Raw genomic sequence first — 20281 nt, forward strand, 5'->3', positions numbered from 1 at the left:
AAACTTGGTCAATAAGCATTTATTCAGTCCCTTTCAGAAGCTCAGCAAGTAGCTGGAACTACTGGGGAGACAGGCTAATAATGCAACCTCTCATATTCACAAGTGGGGCTCACAAATGGTTACATGCTGCTCTGAAGTTTTTCTGCATTATTGCCTGGACAAACATTCATATTTAAGAACTAAAAACTCAGGGACAGACTTTTGGTCCACTAACAGAACACTATAGTGTTACAGACCATTTTGATTTAGATCAAACACAGTGTAGCATTGATGTATCTGATTAATCCCCAGCCTAGGGCTCAGGTAATCTTCTAATTTCTATGGAGAAGGAAGGTACAAATAAAACAAAAATGGGGTACTTTCACTAATAAGCTCTTACTCTAAAATATACATTTTATTGATTTTTTTACGGAGAAGAAGGGAAAGGGATAGAGAGTTAGAAACATCAATGAGAGAGAAACATTGATCAGCTGCCTCCTGCACGCCCCCCACTAGGGATGTGCCCACAACCAAGGTACATGCCCTTGACCGGAATCAAACCTGGGACCTTTCAGTCTGCAGGCCTACGCTCTATCCACTGAGCCAAACCCGTCAGGGCAAGTAAGCTCTTACTCTACAACAGCGGTTCTCAACCTTTTTAATGCCGCGACCCCTTAATACAGTTCCTCATGCTGTGGTGACCCCCAACCATAAAATTATTTTCGTTGCTACTTCATAACTGTAATTTTGCTACTGTTAATGAATCATAATGTAAATATCTGTGTTTTCCGATGGTCTTAGGCTGTACAGCAGCGGTTCTCAACCTGTGAGAGCCCATGGCAAAGGGTGTTGCTGGACATGCAGGCTTAGCTCTGCCTGACAGGAGATGTAAGTTCTTATTCCTGCTCTTCGCTGCCCCCACACAATTCATGCGCTCCTGAGGCGGAGCTCGCTGCATGTGTGCTATTGTGTTACACACTGAGAAATGCAGTCAGGAGTGTAAGATATACAGCTCTTCCCTCGATACTATATATTCTGGTTTAGGAAACAGTACAGCACTTTCTTCCTTCTTTATCTCCATTCCTATGAGAAACATGAATTAAGTGCCTACAGGTTTTTAGGCACTAAGGATATAAAATCCTGACACTTGTCCAGGGGCTTTTCAGACATAGGAGATATAAATTATTTGAAATGAGGGTATAGCCATCTGAGAAAAAAAACACAGATTGATGTGCTGAGAGGTCAGAGGAAGAAAACTAGTATTAATTAAAAACATATTCTGTGTCAGACCTTCTGATTGACCTGGAAATAGGTATAACAGTGAGAAAATAGTCTCAAATGCTGAAAAACACAATTCATAACAAGATCAATTTCAGTAACACATGTATAAACACATGCGGAATTTCATTAGAAAAATGTGGTATGTGAATTGGCAGGAGAAAGGACCATATCATACCTACGTTTTCCTGAGGTGGAACAAGTGCTCATTATGTTAAAGATACTTTACATATTTAATAGTTTATTTCTGTAAAGGAATGCTACTTTTTACACTTACTCTTCACTTTAGTAACAGGAGTAATTACTTTGAAGTGCAGTACGAAATTTGATCATTCACATTCATTAAAATGGGATCTATATGCAGGTAGGATTGCTATAATTTAATTTAGTATTCTTACAAATATTGGCAAAACACTCACACATTTCATTATACATCCCTAAAAGGAAAAAAAGACATTTAAAAATACACTCAGGCATACTTTTGGGTGTTTCTTATAATATATAGAAATATCTAAAGTACAATTTTGCCTTATATGTATTCACAGTATGTGGATGTTCTTTTAATTATTATTAGCTACAAATCCCAGAAGATCATAATCGTGTTGACGCCTAAACAGATGCCGTGTTCTGAAAGTATATCAACTATACATACAAACACAGAATTACACATAACACTTACTGCATCCAGACAAAGTTAAACTCCTACCTTGGAAGCTTTTTTTTATATATACCATAAGGACACAAGTTACTTGTTGTAAGGTAAAATAAATACCTAAAACTATACACTCTTAACCCTATTGGTTTCATAACCACAGGACTTTTGCCCTAAATAATTGTATTAACACTGTGGTAGTGGGATAATGGAGTAAATAAAAGCAAGTGTTACATATTAAATTATTGATTAGTAATAATTTATCAACAATGAGAAAATAGCAAAGTAATATTTATTTATCATAATAGTCAATGCCAATAAATAACATTTTATCTTCATAAAGTAAGTATAAAAACATATATTTTTAGGTAACATCTCAAGTGTGGTACCATTTTCAGTTCATATGCTGATTTTTTTAGTTTCTGAATTATAGTGTTTGCAGCCAGACCTTACAAATTATTATTACTTTGATGCAAATAATGTACTTTTTTAGTTCTACTTATTTTCCATATAAGCATGTAATAATTGTGATAGTATTTATGTTTTTAATCACTTTATTGTTAAGCATATAACAGGCATTCTGAAAATAATGGTCAACTGCTTGAGAACTATACTTAAACTCTTACATACTTCGCTGCACAAAAACCAGTGTACATAATGTCTTGACTGTGAGCCAAAATTCTGATTCATTAATCCCCCTTTTAATTTTGCAACTTGAATTTTTCATTCTTTCAGAATTCTTACAACTTGAACTTTTAGATGAGATAATTTTTAATTTAATATGAGGGAAGCACATATACACTGCAGTCAAACATTGGCTCACAGCACATAGCTGGAGCAGTTCCCCCTCATGGGAATTCACTTTAATAGCAGGTCAACATATTACTTTGGTTCAGATTCAGTAACATTATTAAGCAATACTTTTTAAATTTTTTCAGTAAATTGTGAAGATACATAATTCTAGAAATTGTGATATATCCAAAGTATCCCCCTTTTAAGCATTTAACTGACTTCCATGAAACTTCCGAGTGATGTCACTAGAAATTTCTACCTTCTCACCTCTTGTAAATACACAGAGATCGAACATGCCAACACCATGTTTTCTCAAAGTACAGACCTCAAACATTTCATTTCAACTCAAATGTCAGTATTTTGCAAAAGCCTAATAAGACCCTACTTATTAGTATTGGCAAAAATATTAACTAAAATTTTGATTTAAAAATGCAACTCGCCCAGCCGGCATGGCTCAGTGGTTGAGCACAGACCTATGAACCAGGAGGTCACAGTTTAACTCCTGGTCAGGGCACATGCCCGGGTTGCGGGCTGGATCCCCAGGGTGGGGTGTGCAGGAGGCAGCCGATCAGTGATTCTCTCTAATGTTGATGTTTCTGTCTTTCTCTCACTCTCTGTTCCTCTCTGAAATCAATTTAAAAAATGCAACTCTATCTTTATAAATTCATTTTTGTATTGGGCTTATGAAGAAATATATGACAGGAAATTCATCACTAATATTGATAAAAATTCATCAAGCACATGAGACAAAACTAAATCATGTGCACTTTTGTGTGTCTTGTTTGTGTAACTGAAATGTGTGTTAGGGTTTCTTGTGGCTTTCTGTCAAGATTAGAGAGAAATCTAAAATGGATCATTCATTTTAGCACTTACCTCATGTGGGTGATGAGCAGTGTGGTAGTGGGAATGAAAAAGTCGTCCACTCGGTCAAACTGCTTTCCCACGGGCTGGGTATGGATGGTGTGGTGAGGCACATTCCCACTGGCCAGGGTTATTACCTACACAGAACACATCCTGCTTAGATCTTGGCAATGCATTCCCTTAATAGCATCAGCTTTCTGTGTATTTAGACAAGAAAATAATCTCTGGCACAGACTCTTTATTGCCACCCTCAAAATGAGTATATTATTAAGCAAATTGGAATTTTGTAATTGCTTATTTTCAAAGTAAAAACTTCAGTTTTTACAAAGACAAAAATAGAAAAGAAAACAATTCGTCTTGAACAGTTCCTGCTTAAAATATAAGATGAATATGCTATTAAACAACGACTGTATTATAAAAAATTAACTTTGCTATAACGAGAATAATAAAAGCAAGCATACATATGTAAATAAGATGTTAGTTTCCTTCCTTTTTTAAAAACAGCTTTGTTGAGGTATAATTGATGAACAAACAACTGGCCCTCCCATGAAACAGAGGGGGAAGCATGGCACTGAAAACTCCAAAATAAATCATACCAAATATTTTAAATCTTAGAAATCCTAGAATAGATAAAATCTCATTCTAAAACATTTTCCTCCTATAAATGTAAAATAACAGATTTAAGTAAGTTTTCATCAGAGTTTTCTTCTTTCCAACTATTCATTAATTGGTTTTTAAAACTTTTTTTAAAAAATATATTTTATTGTTTTTTTACAGAGAGGAAGGAAGAGGGATAGAGAGTTAGTAACATCAATCAGCTGCCTCCTGCACACCCCCTACTGGGGATGTGCCTGCAACCAAGGTACATGCCCTTGACCGGAATCAAACCTGGGACCCTTGAGTCCGCAGGCTGACGCTCTATCCACTGAGCCACACCGGTCAGGGCTGATTTTTAAAACTTTGATAGTCCATTAAAGAAAAGATAACTACATTTAAAGTTTATTACTCACTAGAGGCCCGGTGCCTGTGTCTTCTCACAGTCTGGGAGCCCTTGGGGGATGTCTGACTGATGGCTTAGGCCCGCTTCCCCTGGGGTGTGGGCCTAAGCCAGCAGTCGGACATCCTTAGTGCTGCCGAGGAGGCAGAAAAGGCTCCTGTCACGGCTGCTGAGCTCTCAAGTGTGAGCCCAGCTTCTGGCTGAGCGGTGCTCCCCTATGGGAGTACACTGACCACCAGGGGGCAGCTCCAGTGTTAAGTTGAGTGGGATCAGGTAGTAACTGGCTCTCCGACATCCCCCAAGGGGTGCCAGATTGCGAGAAGGTTCAGGGCAGGCCAAGGGACCCCACCAGTGCACAATCGGGGCCAGGGAGGGACATGGGAGGTTGGCCAGCCAGGAGGGACTGCAGGAGGGCTCCAGGGTATGTCCAGCCCATCTTGCTCAGTCCTGATCGGCCGGACCCCAGCAACAAGCTAACCTACTGGTCAGAGTTTCTGCCCCCTGGTAGTCAGTGCACATCATAGCGAGCGGTTGAGTGGCCTTAGCAAATCATTAGCATATTATGCTTTGATTGGTTGAATGGTCGACTGGATAACTGGACACTTAGCATATCAGGCTTTTATTATATAGGACAGTGGTCGGCAAACTCATTAGTCAACAGAGCCAAATATCAACAGTACAATGATTGAAATTTCTTTTGAGAGCCAAATTTTTTAAACTTAAACTTCTTCTAATGCCACTTCTTCAAAATAGACTCGCCCAGGCCGTGGTATTTTGTGGAAGAGCCACACTCAAGGGGCCAAAGAGCCGCATGTGGCTCGCAAGTTGCAGTTTGCCGACCACAGATATAGGATATCCTACTATGGATCAAATTCTATCAGGGTGTTTTTTTTTTTTACAGTTTCTCATACCTCCATGTGTTTGTTTATTTATTTTTTTTACTCTGCTGCACAACTGTTCTGTTAGCTTTTTAAAGTATCTTCCTGCCTCCCCACTTTTTCATATATTCCCCAAATTAAGCTTCCTAAAGTATTGACTGACTCCTTCCAAACTGAGTCTTTTCCTTTAGTTTTTATGACAGGAGTAAATAGCATTTTTATTTTTAGGGGTCTTTTATTCTGAAAGGTTAATTTTCTTTCAAGTGAGTATATATTCATTGTGTTCCACTGAAAATTGCCATGCTCAGTAAAAATATATAAATTATTGTAAGTTAGGATAGCTCAGTTATGTTTCAGTTAAAAAAAACACATAACAGGAAACAGACCTTTATGTCTTAGTGGCTTAGAGAATAAAGATTTTGTTTCACACCCGTTACGTTCCCTGAGGAATCTGCAGGATATCCACTGTTACCTCTCAGTGTTCCACACTGAAGGAGCAGCTGACTACCTCAAATGTTCCCATCCACAGCAGCTCTCATTTGCCAGAACCAGTCATATGGCTCCACCTAACCAAAAGGAGCTCAGCATGCGCCAGAAGGAGAGAGAACCAAAGTGTTGATAACAACCTTAAAGACACTATACCTGTTTTTTGTTTGTTTGTTTTTGTTTTTTTAAATATATTTTTTATTATTGATTTCAGAGAGGAAAGGAGAGGGAGAAAGAGACAGAAACATCAATGATGAGAAAGAATTATTGATCAACTGACTCCTGCATGCCCCCAATAGGCGATCTAGCCCACACGGGTACGTGCCCTGACTGGGAATCGGACTGTAACTTCCTGGTTCATAGGTCGAAGCTCAACCACTGAGCCACACCAGCAGGGCTATATCTGTGTGTTTTATTTTTATTAATGAATATCAGTAGAAAGTTGGCACTGGGATTGTAGCCATTCATAATAATATCTGCAAGACTTTAATAAAGGTGAACAGAGTAATAGGGAAGAACTCTCCAAAATTTTTTCCCTTTTGATTGTATAGTGTATAACTCAAAATGCATGTACTTGTATTAGAAGTTAATAATACTTTACTGACTGAAGCAATTATAGTATTTACTGAGAGCTTGCTGTGTGTCAATATGTGTTCTAAGTAGTTTCCAGGCATCACAGGATTTAATATTCATACAATACTAAAATGTGTGCATTGCATCCTAACCTTCCCAAAATTACTGACACAAAAATATGTCATGCCACTAAAGGCATATTAACTGAGCATCACTGATGTGCTTGGCACAGTCCTGGCTGTAAAATCACAAGGCTGCTTCCCCAGCTCCCGCTATCTGGACTTTGTTCCCTGATGCCTCTGGGCCCTTCTCACTGCTGGGATTGAGCAGGACGTGATGGATGGCCAAATTCAGGACTGAGACGACTAAATGCAAGGATGCACAGATTGATCTGATGCACATTAATCAATATGCCCCATCTTTCAGCAACCCCTGGCTCATTCCTAACGGCATCCTGCCATTGGCCTCTCTAGGTGTGGTGCCTTCCACAGACCCAGAGCCTCCACCTCCCAATGTCACCCCATCTGGCCGTGGCCTACTTTCTGACCAATAGCAAATCTAAGGACTTTATTCCACGTTGTTTCTTAGAAATATTTTCTTCTCCAATTGTTTTGCATTTGAAAAGATATTACAGAGAAATTGTAAAACTGTGCAGATGACAGACTCATGATTTTTAGGACAGCATTTCTTAAATTCTTATCAGGCATGATGTCTTAAAAAATAACTCTGATAAATCTTTGCGAATTCACTTAAGAACACTAATTGGGAAAATCATTGTCTTACATACCTAAAATCACAGTACATGTGTTTTTATTTATTAATTATAAATATCACAGAAATAACATATTTTGCTTTCATAATTGGCAAAGATTTACAGATTTACTAATAATCAAAAGGAAAACAAAGAAGAAGGAATGTAAGTAGGGCTTTCTGGTCCTTAATAAAATGTTTTTGCTCCTTCAAGGGTCAGTGGGTACCCTTATAAGATACACAGAATTAAGGCAAAAAAGTTGCTCACTAGCCTTTACATTCTAGCATCAATCTCTCTTTCCAGTCTAACCTTTCAACATGTGGCATAGACACTCTAGCAAAAGTGAGAGCTTGTTCATGTTTTTGATCTGGTGAATGCCATTTCTCCAAAGGAAAAGTATTCCCATTTTCATGCAAATCTTAAAACCCATTTTCTTTGGGGATGTTTCCTGATAAACCTGTTCTGTTGGGAGACAATTATCTAAGAATATTTGGCATTTTTGCAGAGTCAGATCTTTTTGAGCAAAGGGCACTGGCAAACTTTGTTAAAGGATGATGTCAGTAAAAGTGCCTGGGATGCTAGAGATGGTGCTTTGCTCCTGAGATATTTAGAAACTTAAGGCCTTTGAGTCAATTCTTGACATACCAGGGTACTGACTTGTCCCTCCCTCCCAGGACAAGATTTGCATATATTTCTGAGAAATAATCTCTGTCTCTCACAGGAGAGGATGGGCTGAGGGAAGCAGCCTAAAAAAACATAGGACACATATTTTCAGGGTCCTTTCCTGTAGTACAACTGTGCGGCACTTGCAGGGTAACACTGGTCTTCCCCACATCACCCGATGGGGGGTGGAGCTGGAGAATAGCTGCTAACATGCTCCATGGGTAAGAAATGGTTCATTCTCTGATCCATAGACCCTGCATTTTCTTTATCTATCTATCATCTATCTATCTATCTATCTATCTATCTATCTATCTATCTATCATCTATCATCACCCACCATCTACATACATATAGATGTATGTACACACACACACTTTATGTAAGTAAATTTTCTTGTTATATAATATTTTAAGAATATTTCTCACTTCCTAAATTTTATTTCATATTTTCAAGTGTGCCAGAAAACATTTCAAAATGTTTCAAAAACATTTCAAAATAAAATATGAAATAAATTTTATTAGCATAATCCTCTCTCTCTCTCTCACTCTCTCTCTCTCTCTCTCTCTCTCTCTCTCTCTCTCTTTCTATTCAGAGAAAAAGAATCCATTTTGAGAAGGCTGGATAATGTGTGGAAAGTTCCTTAACACTTGTAAAAAGACTTTCCCCCCTTTCTGCATGTTATTAAAGATGTTTGCCTAAAGTTATTTTGAAATCATACCTATTCTATTTATCTTGTCAAGATTATATTTAAATACAAACTATCAAATGGTGAGAGCCTGTGAGCATATTGAGGCAGATCATTCAGACAGTGGTCCACAGTGAAGACTGTGCTCTTTCCATCAAGAGATTGGCTATTACTCCATCCTTTAGAATCTAGGCAGGCAGTGTAACTTGCTTCCATCAACAGGCTGAATGCAGTTATTTATGTAAACCCTGGAGCCCAGATTTCAACTGGCCTAGCGACTTCCCGTATCTTGTAACCTGGAATCACTATGCTGTGAAGGTGTCCATCCAACGGATGAGCAAGCACGTGTAAGACACACAAGACACCCAGCTAAGTACTACCACCACGGGCGGAGGTCAGATTGAGGCCGTTTTGCACCTCCCAGCTCTTGCTAACAAATGATTTCAGCATTTCAGCGAGTGCTCCCTGATCTTGCCCACAGAAATACCCAGACTGCCAAGCCACAGAATTTGTGAGTGGTAAGTCATCCTTGAATTTTGTTGAAAACCTCAAGTTTTGAAGTGCTTTGATTTGCAGCAATAGATAACTGAAATACTGTATCATATTTTAGATGCTTCAAATGACACATATTCCTAGTGAAATGTAAAATAAACCATTAACTCTGGTAGTTAAATAATTTATTTAAATTATTTCATTTCAATAAATCTGCTCTTTGTAAGTTAAATATTGTAATACAGAAAATACTTCAGACACATTAACAGTATTGGTACTGACAATTAATTAAAAATGACATGCATTCAACAGATTTACTGAAAACTGGCCAAAGACGAATGATGTAAGACTTTGTAGGAAGAGACATGTACAAGGTGGTGCTCTAACCACAAGGTGGTTTAGAAATAGAAAATTGGCAGTTTCAGGGCCAAACATTCCTTCCCTTTTTCTCTCTCTTTTTCTATTTAAACTTACAAATCCAAAAATCTGAATAAAGTGCCAAAGAGTCATTGTCAAATGTATACTATATTTTTTCTGCATATGTCAAGGTCTCATATAAGCAACTTCAAGACAGAAGCAAGTTCCACACAAATGACACCCCATTAATTCCCAATTAGAAATGAGCCTGTGCTCACATGACAAAATTCTAGCTGTTTGGAGAAAAGTGGAGATCTGCTTTGAGACTCTGTCTACCTCTCATGGTCTCTGTTTCATGTACCCCACCCAATAGGCCCTGTTTTGAAAAGAGAAACTGAAATAAAAAAAAGAAAACATTCTTATGAAATTTGCAGGGAGGCAGGAAACTGTTGAAAGGTAAATTTCAACTTGTTTTTTTTCCTAACAGTATCAATTTTGTCATCATAGACTATGCTTGTAGCATATACATCCCACCTTTGATAAATATGTCCTACAATACTTTTCAATTAAAAAACATGCTGAGAAATCAACTTTCTTTTACTCTTTCTGTGCAGATCTAGATGTGATTAAAGTACAGTCCTCAGGTGGAAGAATATAATTGTTAAATGGTTATAATACCCAATGAGATAGCTAAAGGTTTAACGATCATTGCTCAAATATAGTGAAATGGACTTACCTGAAGTGTTGGAGAAGTCTTTTCCAAGGTACCCCAGCTTAGCACCCAGACCTGATCATGTGATCTGTCATAGTGTAATTTAACTGGGACAGGGTCTGTGCTTACTGCCTGCAAAAAATAAGAGTTGAAAAAAAATGTTTACACACTGAAACATTAGTTAAAAACTAGGCCAGAAATTACGGAAGAATTCAAGAGTTTAGATGTCAGATTTATAACGTATGTTGCTAATTACCTAATTTTCTAAACTCTTACTTGATTAATTTGGAAATGTGATACTTTACTCAAACATGTTTTTATGCCATTTTATAAAGTCTTATGTTCACTCATTACCTATGCAAATTGTATGTCATGGAGAAGCTATTTAAAAAACTCAAGATATAAGTGATTAACATGTGCATTTTAATCAGTTGTTGAATACAGGTGAGAACTAAGTTTATATAGTATTAGGTTTTTTCCATCCCAGTGCTGGTTATGGAATTTGACCATCTATAATGCTAAGACACTGATAATATGAAATGTGGCTGTAACTCTAGTAACAGATTCCCTACTTTATTTCCCTTAATGAGAGATCTAAAATCACAGAAACAAGGATAACCAATTTATTGTACCATACATGATATGGTAAATGTGTTTTTCTGCTAATATTTATAATATTTAGCATTAACTTAAAATAAAACTTCCAGAAAATAAATTGCTTCCAGGCAGTTATTTCACTCACTTTAATTTTAAGCTATTTATATTACAAGCTAAGCCCTTTTCAAAGTAATTTGCTGTAGTACTCGCATAGATAAATTTTATAACACAAAACAAATTGTATTAAATAAAACAGCTTTTATTCAATATTGAAAGTATTTCTTTCCAAAGCTCTGTTGGAATATCCTTAGAGAATTTCCTAAGTCCTAGTTCATAACTTAATCCTTTTCTCAGTGGGTTTAGTTGAAGGTAAACTACCTTTGTGGTTGAACATATGGAGATCACATTTTAACTAGCATGTTGGCAATTTAGTCTTACAAAGAATTTTTTTCTAAAACCTTGCTCTGTGTTTTATCTCTGTTTTTGGATTACTGAAGTAATTGTTATATTTCTGAAAAGACCTATTTTAATATTTCTGTATCAGTGTCCTCATCCCTTTCCTCCTTGCTAACAGAAGATGGCATTGTTTTGGTATTAGATGGGCAGCAATGTTCTCAGGGAAGATGAGCACCAGAGATTCAGGGACAATGACTAATTTCATTGCCTTTTGACAAATATAAAGTTTTCCAGCCTCTCCAGGGGTTAGGGGTGGTCACAGGCATTTTCTAGTTTATCCTATATAATAAAAGTCTAATATGCAAATCGACCAAACCTTGGAAGGACCGGTAGAACGACTGGTCGCTATGATGCACACTGACCACAAGGGGAAAGACGCTCAACACAGGAACTGCCCCCAGCCTACAGGCCCCAGGCCAGCCAAGGGAGGTGCCAAAGGGGCCCCCCAATCGCCCTGCTGGTTGCCCCACAGATTGGCCCTGATTGCTGGCCAGGCCTAGGGACCTTACTCATGCACAAATTTTGTGCACCAGGCCTCTAGTATATTATAAAATTACTAGAGGCCCAGTGCACTACATTCATGCACTGGGGTAGGGTGGCCTTCAGCCAGGCCTGTGCCCTCTTGCAGTCCAGGACCCCTCGGGGGATGTCCCCTGCCAGCTAAGGCCCACTTAGCGCTGCTGCAGAGTTGGGAGAGGCTCCCACCACCACTGCGGCGCTCGCCAGCCAGGAGCCTGGCTTCTGACTGAGCTGAGCTCCCCCTGTGGAAGCACACTGACCACCAGGGGGCGGCTCCTGCATTGAGCGTCTGCTCCCTGGTGGTCAGTGTGTGGTTGTTCCACTGTTTGGTTGATTTGCATATTAGGGTTTTATTATATAGGATTGTGATAAATGTTTTCTGAGAATAATATTGCATTCCATCAAAAGAGACAATAACAACAGGAGCCTTCCTTGCATCACACTTTCTCTTTCTTCCTATTTTGAATGTTGCCATATGAGAATATTAAGCCTCAATTTCCAAAGCCACTTTGAGGCCATAAAGCAATAAACTTAAGAAGGGAAAGTCAACACTTTGAGGATTCAGCCAGAGAAAAATGAAAGGAAACTAAATTATTGATTATAACCTAGAGTAGCTGCATAAGCCTAGAATAACTATCCCTAGACTTAATGTTAGTTGAAATAATTAAATGGCTTTATTTCTTAAGAAATAGTTAGTATGGTGTTTTGTTAATTATACTCAAATAAGTGCCAGATGTTTCATCTAAATTCTTCATGTACTGATCATTTCAATGCACTTATAGCAAAAAAAGCCATCACTGACCATTACATTAATAAAGCAATAAGATTTCCTTTAATTTTTCATATTTTCCTCTCAACATGTTAAACTTGATCCATGTATGATTATAATGGTCAGGATCATTGCATGCAGCTTAAAATGGGATAACCTTTAGATATTTAAAATGTTAAAGATAAAATAGGTCAATACAAACACCAAAGCAACAATAACAAAGACCTCATTATTATTCAATTTTTCAGAAACAGTTATAAAAAGTGCAAAGAGCCTGGCCGGTGTTGCTCAGTGGTTTAGTGTCACGGTTTGATTCCAGGTCAGGATACATGCAGGGTTGTGGGCTTGATCCCCAGTGTGAGGCCTGCAGGAGGCAGCCAATCAATGATTCTCTCTCATCATTGATGTTTCTCTCTTTCTTCCCCTCTCCCTTCCTCTCCGAAAATAATAAAAATATATTTTTAAAAGATCCAAAATCTTTAAATATCTTTCAATATTAGGGAACAATTTGAATAAAAATTTCCAGCTCTGATAAAGTTCTTTTCTATTCACCAAGTTCTTACAGAAGCATTGTCTGACATGGACATACCACAATCCATATGTTATATTAACATCCACATAAAACAGGTTATGGAAACAGTCTCTGTCTTACCAGGAGTCTTCTAACCAGTGATCATCAAGGCTGGGGATTTGATAGTCTCTGTTCCTTCCCAAAGTCGGAACCTCTGTGCACATGAAAGACCATCCCTCCTGGTTGATAGTTTAATTCCTGACAATGTTTGGATATGTTGCCCTCCTATTTATGCCTCATGTATAAGAAATACTCTTTTTTCTCTCTCTTTTGGAAGGTGGAAAGAAACTCATGGGCTCAAATATATTCAGTATCATAAGCGGAGAATCATTGAGAGTATACACCTGCTTATGAGCATGTACTCCAAAGTAGACTTCAAATCTTAGCATCTTCACTTAAATTTAAAATAATAATAACAATAAAACAATAGGAAGTTACTAAAATTTTGTGCGGCTCAGTTTTCTCTATAAAACAGTGAAGATAGTAATAACAGCAACTTCAAAAGGTTGTTGTGAATAGGTGAGGTAGTAAATGTAAAATGCCTAGGGTGTGCCTGGTAAATAATAAGCACCATGAAAATACTACTGCTACCATTAGAAAAAACTAATTGAACTAGAGTCATTTATATAACAGTTAGCATCATAGTGTTTCAAAGTTAGAGGCGTAATATCCTTACTTAGCAAATGATAAAAGATACATAGAAGAGAAGGTAAATAAACAGTCATTGTCCTCTACAAATTTAGAGCTAGAAAGTGAAAGAAGAACTTAAAATGTTATAACATAAAGGTAAGGACTAAATGCCCTGAAATCTCAGAAGAAGAACAATACAGGATGAGGGATACAGAGAGAAGAGGATTATTACCTGAGCCTTAAAGTATGAATATTTTCACGAATGGGAAGACAGACACTATTTTTATTTATTTTATTTTTTTATATTTTTATTGATTTCATAGAGAAAGGGAGAGGGAGAGAGAGACAGACACATCAATGATGAGAGAGAATCATTGATCAGCTGCCTCCTGCACGCCCCACACTGGGGATCAAGCCTGCAACCCGGCCACGTGCCCTGACTGGGAATCAAACCGTGACCTCTTGGCACATTGGCCCGGCAGACACTATTTTTTTAAAGTTTTAAACATTTTGTGTTTCATCATTTCTAAGATTTGGTACTTAATTTAGTTTATTTTCCTGTTTGGATATAAGAGCATACCAGAACTGAAAAAGATATACAGCTCAAAATGAAGGAAAGTACATCTAACGTATTTTATTGGAAAATGTTTAAGTCTTGGGAAAAATCAGTTTACAAGTTTTCAAGTGTGCAGATATTACACATTTTACAGAAGAAACATTTATATGGTTTTCCGCAACAAAATAATATAACAATGATGAAATTATTCCCAAACAATGTTCTCCAGATTAACCTTGTCATAATGTAATTTTCAGGAAAATGCACACACACACACACACACACACACACACACACACACACACAATACCAAACAGATATTTTCCTACTTACATCATCCACTTTTGAAAGGAATAAATTACCTATGTTGGATTTTACAAAATGTTTGCTAGTATATTCTGGAAATTACTCTAAATGATCAGTAAATTTAAACCATTCACTAGTAAAAGAGAAATGTGCTATTTTTGACACTTTTTAATAATTTTCTTTCCACAATTAAACCTGTAAGTCTATGGGTAATGAATAGTTAAAATATTTCTCCACATTTTATGAAAAGGATTGTAAATATTCTATTATCTTTGACTGCCCTCTCCCTCCCATATCTCACAACCTCAGGACACACGATTGCACCTGCCTTCTAAATACTGACCTCTTTCCGGCTCTTCTCCTGCTACCACCATTCACAGAGCCTCTATCATCTCTAACCTCATCACATGATTTCTACCTTCTAACTTTATACTCATCAACTTTATAAACAGATTTATCAGAGTGATTTTATTTTTGGGTGTAAGTGTTAGACAGATCATGACACAAATCTGTTCACAACACTACAGAGTGTTCTCATGTCCCGCAGAATAAACCCTAAAATTCCTTATAATAACTACCAGGCAGTACCTGACCGGCCACTCCCCAGTCTTCTTTCTTAAACACCCTCACCTACTATTCATCCCTTGATGTCTCCAATCCACCAACCATTTATACCAAAAATGATATTAGTTAAAAGACAATGTTCAAGAATATGAATATAAGCATTTTATATATGCTTATCTTTCACCTCAAAATTAACCTCATAGAATGCTCATTTATTACTTAGTATAAATTTGCATTTGTTTACTAATATTATTTTGCCAGAGAAATTGTTTTCAAACTTTGCCTTTAGAAGCCTATGGAAATAAGACTTATTTGTAGCAGGTGATTTTAATCCTCACCAAAATAGAACAAAGAAGATCAGTTTTGACCTATTGAGTAATTCTGTAAGACTTTGTTTAAATATAAGGTTCTGATACCATAAGTTGGAAATTTTTCTTCCATATCATAAACACTATAATTTTGTATACATAGTAGACTATGCTTGGCCTAGTGATATTCAGATAATTAAGCCAGAATCCTTCATCCAAGGATTTATTGATTTATTCAACATTTTCACAAAGCTCTTTCAAATAACTTAATTAATTTTATTATAATAACATGTTTCAGGTTCCAGAGTCTATATTTCTTAATCTTCCATGTAAGTAGCATTTTCAGAGTGTTATATTATAACTAGAGGCCTAGTGCATAAAATTCGTGCACTGGGGGGTGGGTATCTCTCAGCCCAGCCTGCACCCTCTTCAATCTGGGACCCCTCGGGGGATGTTCCAGATTGGACATCCCTCTCACAATCCGGGACTGCTGGCTCCCAACCGCTCACCTGATTGTCAGCCTGATCACACCCAACCCCCTCCCCTACCAGCCTGATCGATGCCTAACTGCTCCCCTGCTAGCCAAATCACCCCCAACTGCCATCCCCTGCTGGCCTGGTAACCCCCAACTGCTCTCTCCTGCCGACCCGGTCACTCCCAACTGCCCTCCTCTGCAGGCCCAATCACCCCTAACTGCCCTCCCCTGCTAGCCTGATAGCCACAACTACCCTCACCTGCCAGCCAACTGCAGCAGCCATCTTTGACCAGATGGGGGCTGCCATCTTGTGCGAGGGAGTGAGAGTCAATTTTCATATTACCTCTTTATTATATAGGATGAATTAATTTCTTATCTTATTGCTTTGTAAAAATAAGTTTAACATATGCTATATAATATAATATTCTTATATGTTGCAGCTTTATAAATATATTGATATAAATATTTTTCTTTACTATTTTAAAACATTGTTTAAGGGTGCAATTTACTTACACTATCAGGGTTTTTTTTCCTTTGTTGATTTGACCTGTAAACCTTAACTCCCTCAAAATTCCAACATACCTATAGACATACAAATACATCAATATTTCCTGAGGGGATATGACAAATACAAATAATTTTAAAAGCATGCTACACTGGTTACGGACCAGTTGTATCAGCTTCTAGAAAGATGGCTTATACTGTAAGGGTGAAATTCTGGGAATAGCACCAAAGAAAGATACACAGACTTGGGGTTTAATCTTGACATGAAGGAACAGTGTGGCACAGCTTGTTTATCAGTCTGACAAGGAGAGTACCAGCTGGCTAATTAAGTGAACCTAATTTAAACTAATGATGTAGATTCTCAAGATAATGTGCTAATGGCTAGAGGAGACTGCTGATGACACTTAAGAATACTCCCGAGGTGCTACAATAAGCCACTGCTGCATCCAAGCAGAACCTGATTTTGCTCCATGGAAGACAAAATGAGGTCAGTTGTTTATTAGTTAATCATCTGTAGAGCAAAACATCACCTGTATAACATTCTTACAAAAATTTTTTTTAAGAAGAAAAGCAAGAGCCATTTGATGTTTAAAACAATACCAAGGTTATAGATTCTATTTAAAAATTGTGACCTTTCATTTTAAAGCTGCAGGTAGAAATAATACTGAAACAAAATACTGGAAACAAATATACCCTAATGGTAATAATTTATCATGAAGTTGTAAAATCTTATGTTGTTAAGAAACTATTTTTTTATTTTAATAATAAAGTGTAACCATGTTGATTAACTTTTTAAATGTTTAGTATTGAAATGTTTATTTAATATCATGCCACACCATCAATACATGCAAAAAAAAAAGTCAGAATTATGGTTTCCTAGATAAGGTCAGTGTTAAACACTAGAGACCTACTTTAATCTGATTGGAAAAAAAAGCTTGAAAGAATAAATTTAAATAAACATAAGGTTATATTTCTATTTTTTTCCCCAATAATAAGGCACTTTGATTTTGGACTTCACTGTCACATTTCTATATCCAAACTATACAATATTCTATATTACTTTCTATCATATTTGGGAGATGATTAAAGTTTGATTATAAGAATATTGTTAGTTGCCTCTGTATAATATACTCAGATTAAAAATAAACAAATAACCCAGGTACAGCACATAATCAGAAAATCTAATTTAATTGGGATACAAAAAAGTGGTCAGATTAGGAAAGGTTGCTTTATTTTTATAAAATTAACTTTGTACTTTGCAGTTGACTATAACCATGGATATAGATAAAGTTTTAAATTACAAATAAAGTTTTTCAAATGTTTTTTTAAGTAGTTAAAATATTTCTTTAAGTAAATTTAAAATGTGAATTACTTGAATTATCCTATCTAGTAAAAGAGCAATATGCAAATTGACCATCACTCCAAGATACAAGATGGCCGCCCCATGTGGTCAAAGATGACTGCCCCCATGTGGACACAAGATGGCTGCCACAAGATGACCTGAAGGTGAGGGCAGTTGTTGGCAGTTAGGGGTGACGAGGCCAGCAAGGGAGGGCAGTTGGGGGGGACCCAGGCTTGCAGGGGAGGGCAGTTGGGGCGACCAGGCCAGCAGGGGAGGGCAGTTGGGGGGGACCCAGGCTTGCAGGGGAGGGCAGTTGGGGGTACCAGGCCAGCAGGGGAGGGCAGTTAGGGGGGATCAGGTCTGCAGGGGAGGGCAGTTGTGGGTGATTAGGCAAGCAGGGAGGGCAGTTAGGGGTGACTGGGATAGCAGAGGAGGGCAGTTGGGGGAGACCAGGCCTGCAGGGAAGGGCAGTTGCGGGGGACCAGGCCAGCAGTGGAGGACAGTTGGGGGGAACCAGGCCTGCAGGGGAGGGCAGTTGAGGGGGACCAGGCCTGGAGGGTAAGGCAGTTGGGGGGGACCAGGCCTGCAGGGGAGGGCAGTTGGGGGTGGGGACCAAACCAGCCGGGGAGGGCAGTTAGGGGCAATCGGGCCAGCTGTGGAACAGTTAGGGGTTGATCAGTCTGGCAGGGGTGTGGTTAGGGAGTGATCTGGCTGGCAGGCAGAAGCACTTAAGGGAAATAAGGCAGAGGCAGGAGAGCAGTTGGGAGAGAGCAGTCTTGGATTATGAGAGGGATGTCCAACTGCCCATTTAGGCGTGATCCTGGTGTCCCTCAAGGGGTTCCAAATTGGAGAGGGTGCAGGCTGGGTTGAGGGACATCACCCCCATGCATGAATTTTGTGGACAGGGCCTCTAGTTAATTTATAAAACAGAGGGTTCAATATCTAAGTCTGTAAAATCTTTAACTTACATGTTTTTAAATTAGAAATTTGAAACTATGAGATGAATTATTTTCAAGTATAATAATATTTAGGATGTTCATTATTCACCTTTAAGCATGTACTTTTGGGGACTAAAATTTACATACTCTACAATACTGTTAAGACAAGTATAATGATGCAATATTTTACCCAGCAGGTGGTAGACTTTTGGAACTCATTATCTAAAGATGTCCACATACTGAAATTATACATGGTTAAAAAAAATAGAATTTAGACAAATCAAGGAAGATACTTTTTAAAAAAATATATTTTATTGATTTTTTACAGAGAGGAAGAGAGAGGGATAGAGAGTTAGAAACATTGATGAGAGAGAAATATCGATCAGCTGCCTCTTGCACACCCCCTACTGGAGATGTGCCCGCAACCAAGGTACATGCCCTTGACCGGAATCGAACCTGGGACCCTTGAGTCCGCAGGCCGACGCTCTATCCACTGAGCCAAACCGGTTTCGGCAAAGAAGATACTTTTAATTTTGAAAAAAGAGAATCTAATAAATGATATATGTCTAATATTTTAGGTTGATAATTATTGTCAACAATAGGCTTCAAGAGGTAGGGTCCCCCTCCTGGTGTGGCTCTGTGATTGAGCATCAACCTAAAAACCAGGAGGTCAAGGTTTGATTCCAGGTCAGGACAAATGCACAGGTTGCAGCTTGATCCCCAGTAGGGGCATGCAGGAGGCAGCTGATCAATGATTCTCTCATCATTTATGTTTCTATTTCTCTCTCTCCCTCTCCCTTTCTCTCTGAAATCAATAAAAATATATTTTAAAAAATAATGTCCCTATCACAAAGAATACTAGATTGAATATACCCAGTATAGAAATGTTTATTTTATAAACTAAGGTAATCTCTCAATTTCTATAGAATAGATTGGTGCAGAATTGTCCAAATCATTCTGCGGCTACTTCACTCTCTTTTCCAGAGGTATTCAGTAGTCCCGTAACTCAAAACCTTTCCTTTTCACTGATATAATATTCAACATGATCATAAATTTCTCCAGAACTTGTGAGCAACCCCATGACATACCACTATCTATACCTTACTATTCCAAAAATTAAGATCCCATATTTTTCCTACAATAGGGATGTATCTGATATGTTAGAGATATTTGTCTTTGTCATTGACCTATGTATATATTAGTACTTTTTTTTTACTACTTAGTAGTTAATATCTATTAAGTTACTATTATCTGGTAAAACCTTTCATTATCTCAGCCTTTGTTAAGAATCAAATGAGAAAGACATAATACTGCTTCTAGGATGATAAGCAGCAATACCTTAATTGACCTCTGACTAGGACACTCCTTGCTCTAGTCAGAATAAGCAACTCTGAGGATGATTTGTGTGAAACTAGTCATTTTAGTATTATTATGTGTTCACGGAATCAAATTTTTAAAAACAAAAGATATTTAAATTATTTCTTTAATTCATTAAGCTCAAGGAGCAAAAAGAGAGAAGTGCGAGCAGAAAAGGCATATATTTTCCAGTTATCCAAGTTATGAAACTAGTTATAACTGACAATCAAATGT

The 20281-nt window shown here is 37.7% G+C and overlaps 1 protein-coding gene across 3 annotated transcripts in view; it reads right to left on the reverse strand.

The window, feature by feature from the left end:
* The window catches only part of FSTL5 (follistatin like 5), a gene marked incomplete at both ends in the record, with an annotated part of 536981 nt that overhangs the window by 41515 nt on the left and 475185 nt on the right, over positions 1 to 20281 (reverse strand). For all 3 annotated transcript variants that reach the window (XM_079773039.1, XM_079773038.1, XM_079773037.1), the window contains 2 exons: positions 3575 to 3699; positions 10181 to 10288. In XM_079773039.1, coding sequence (XP_079629165.1) covers positions 3575 to 3699; positions 10181 to 10288 — 233 coding nt within the window. The remainder of the gene's footprint in view (positions 1 to 3574; positions 3700 to 10180; positions 10289 to 20281) is intronic.

Source organism: Cnephaeus nilssonii (assembly GCF_951640355.1).
Source record: "Cnephaeus nilssonii genome assembly, chromosome: 5".
Classification (NCBI taxonomy): domain Eukaryota; kingdom Metazoa; phylum Chordata; class Mammalia; order Chiroptera; family Vespertilionidae; genus Cnephaeus; species Cnephaeus nilssonii.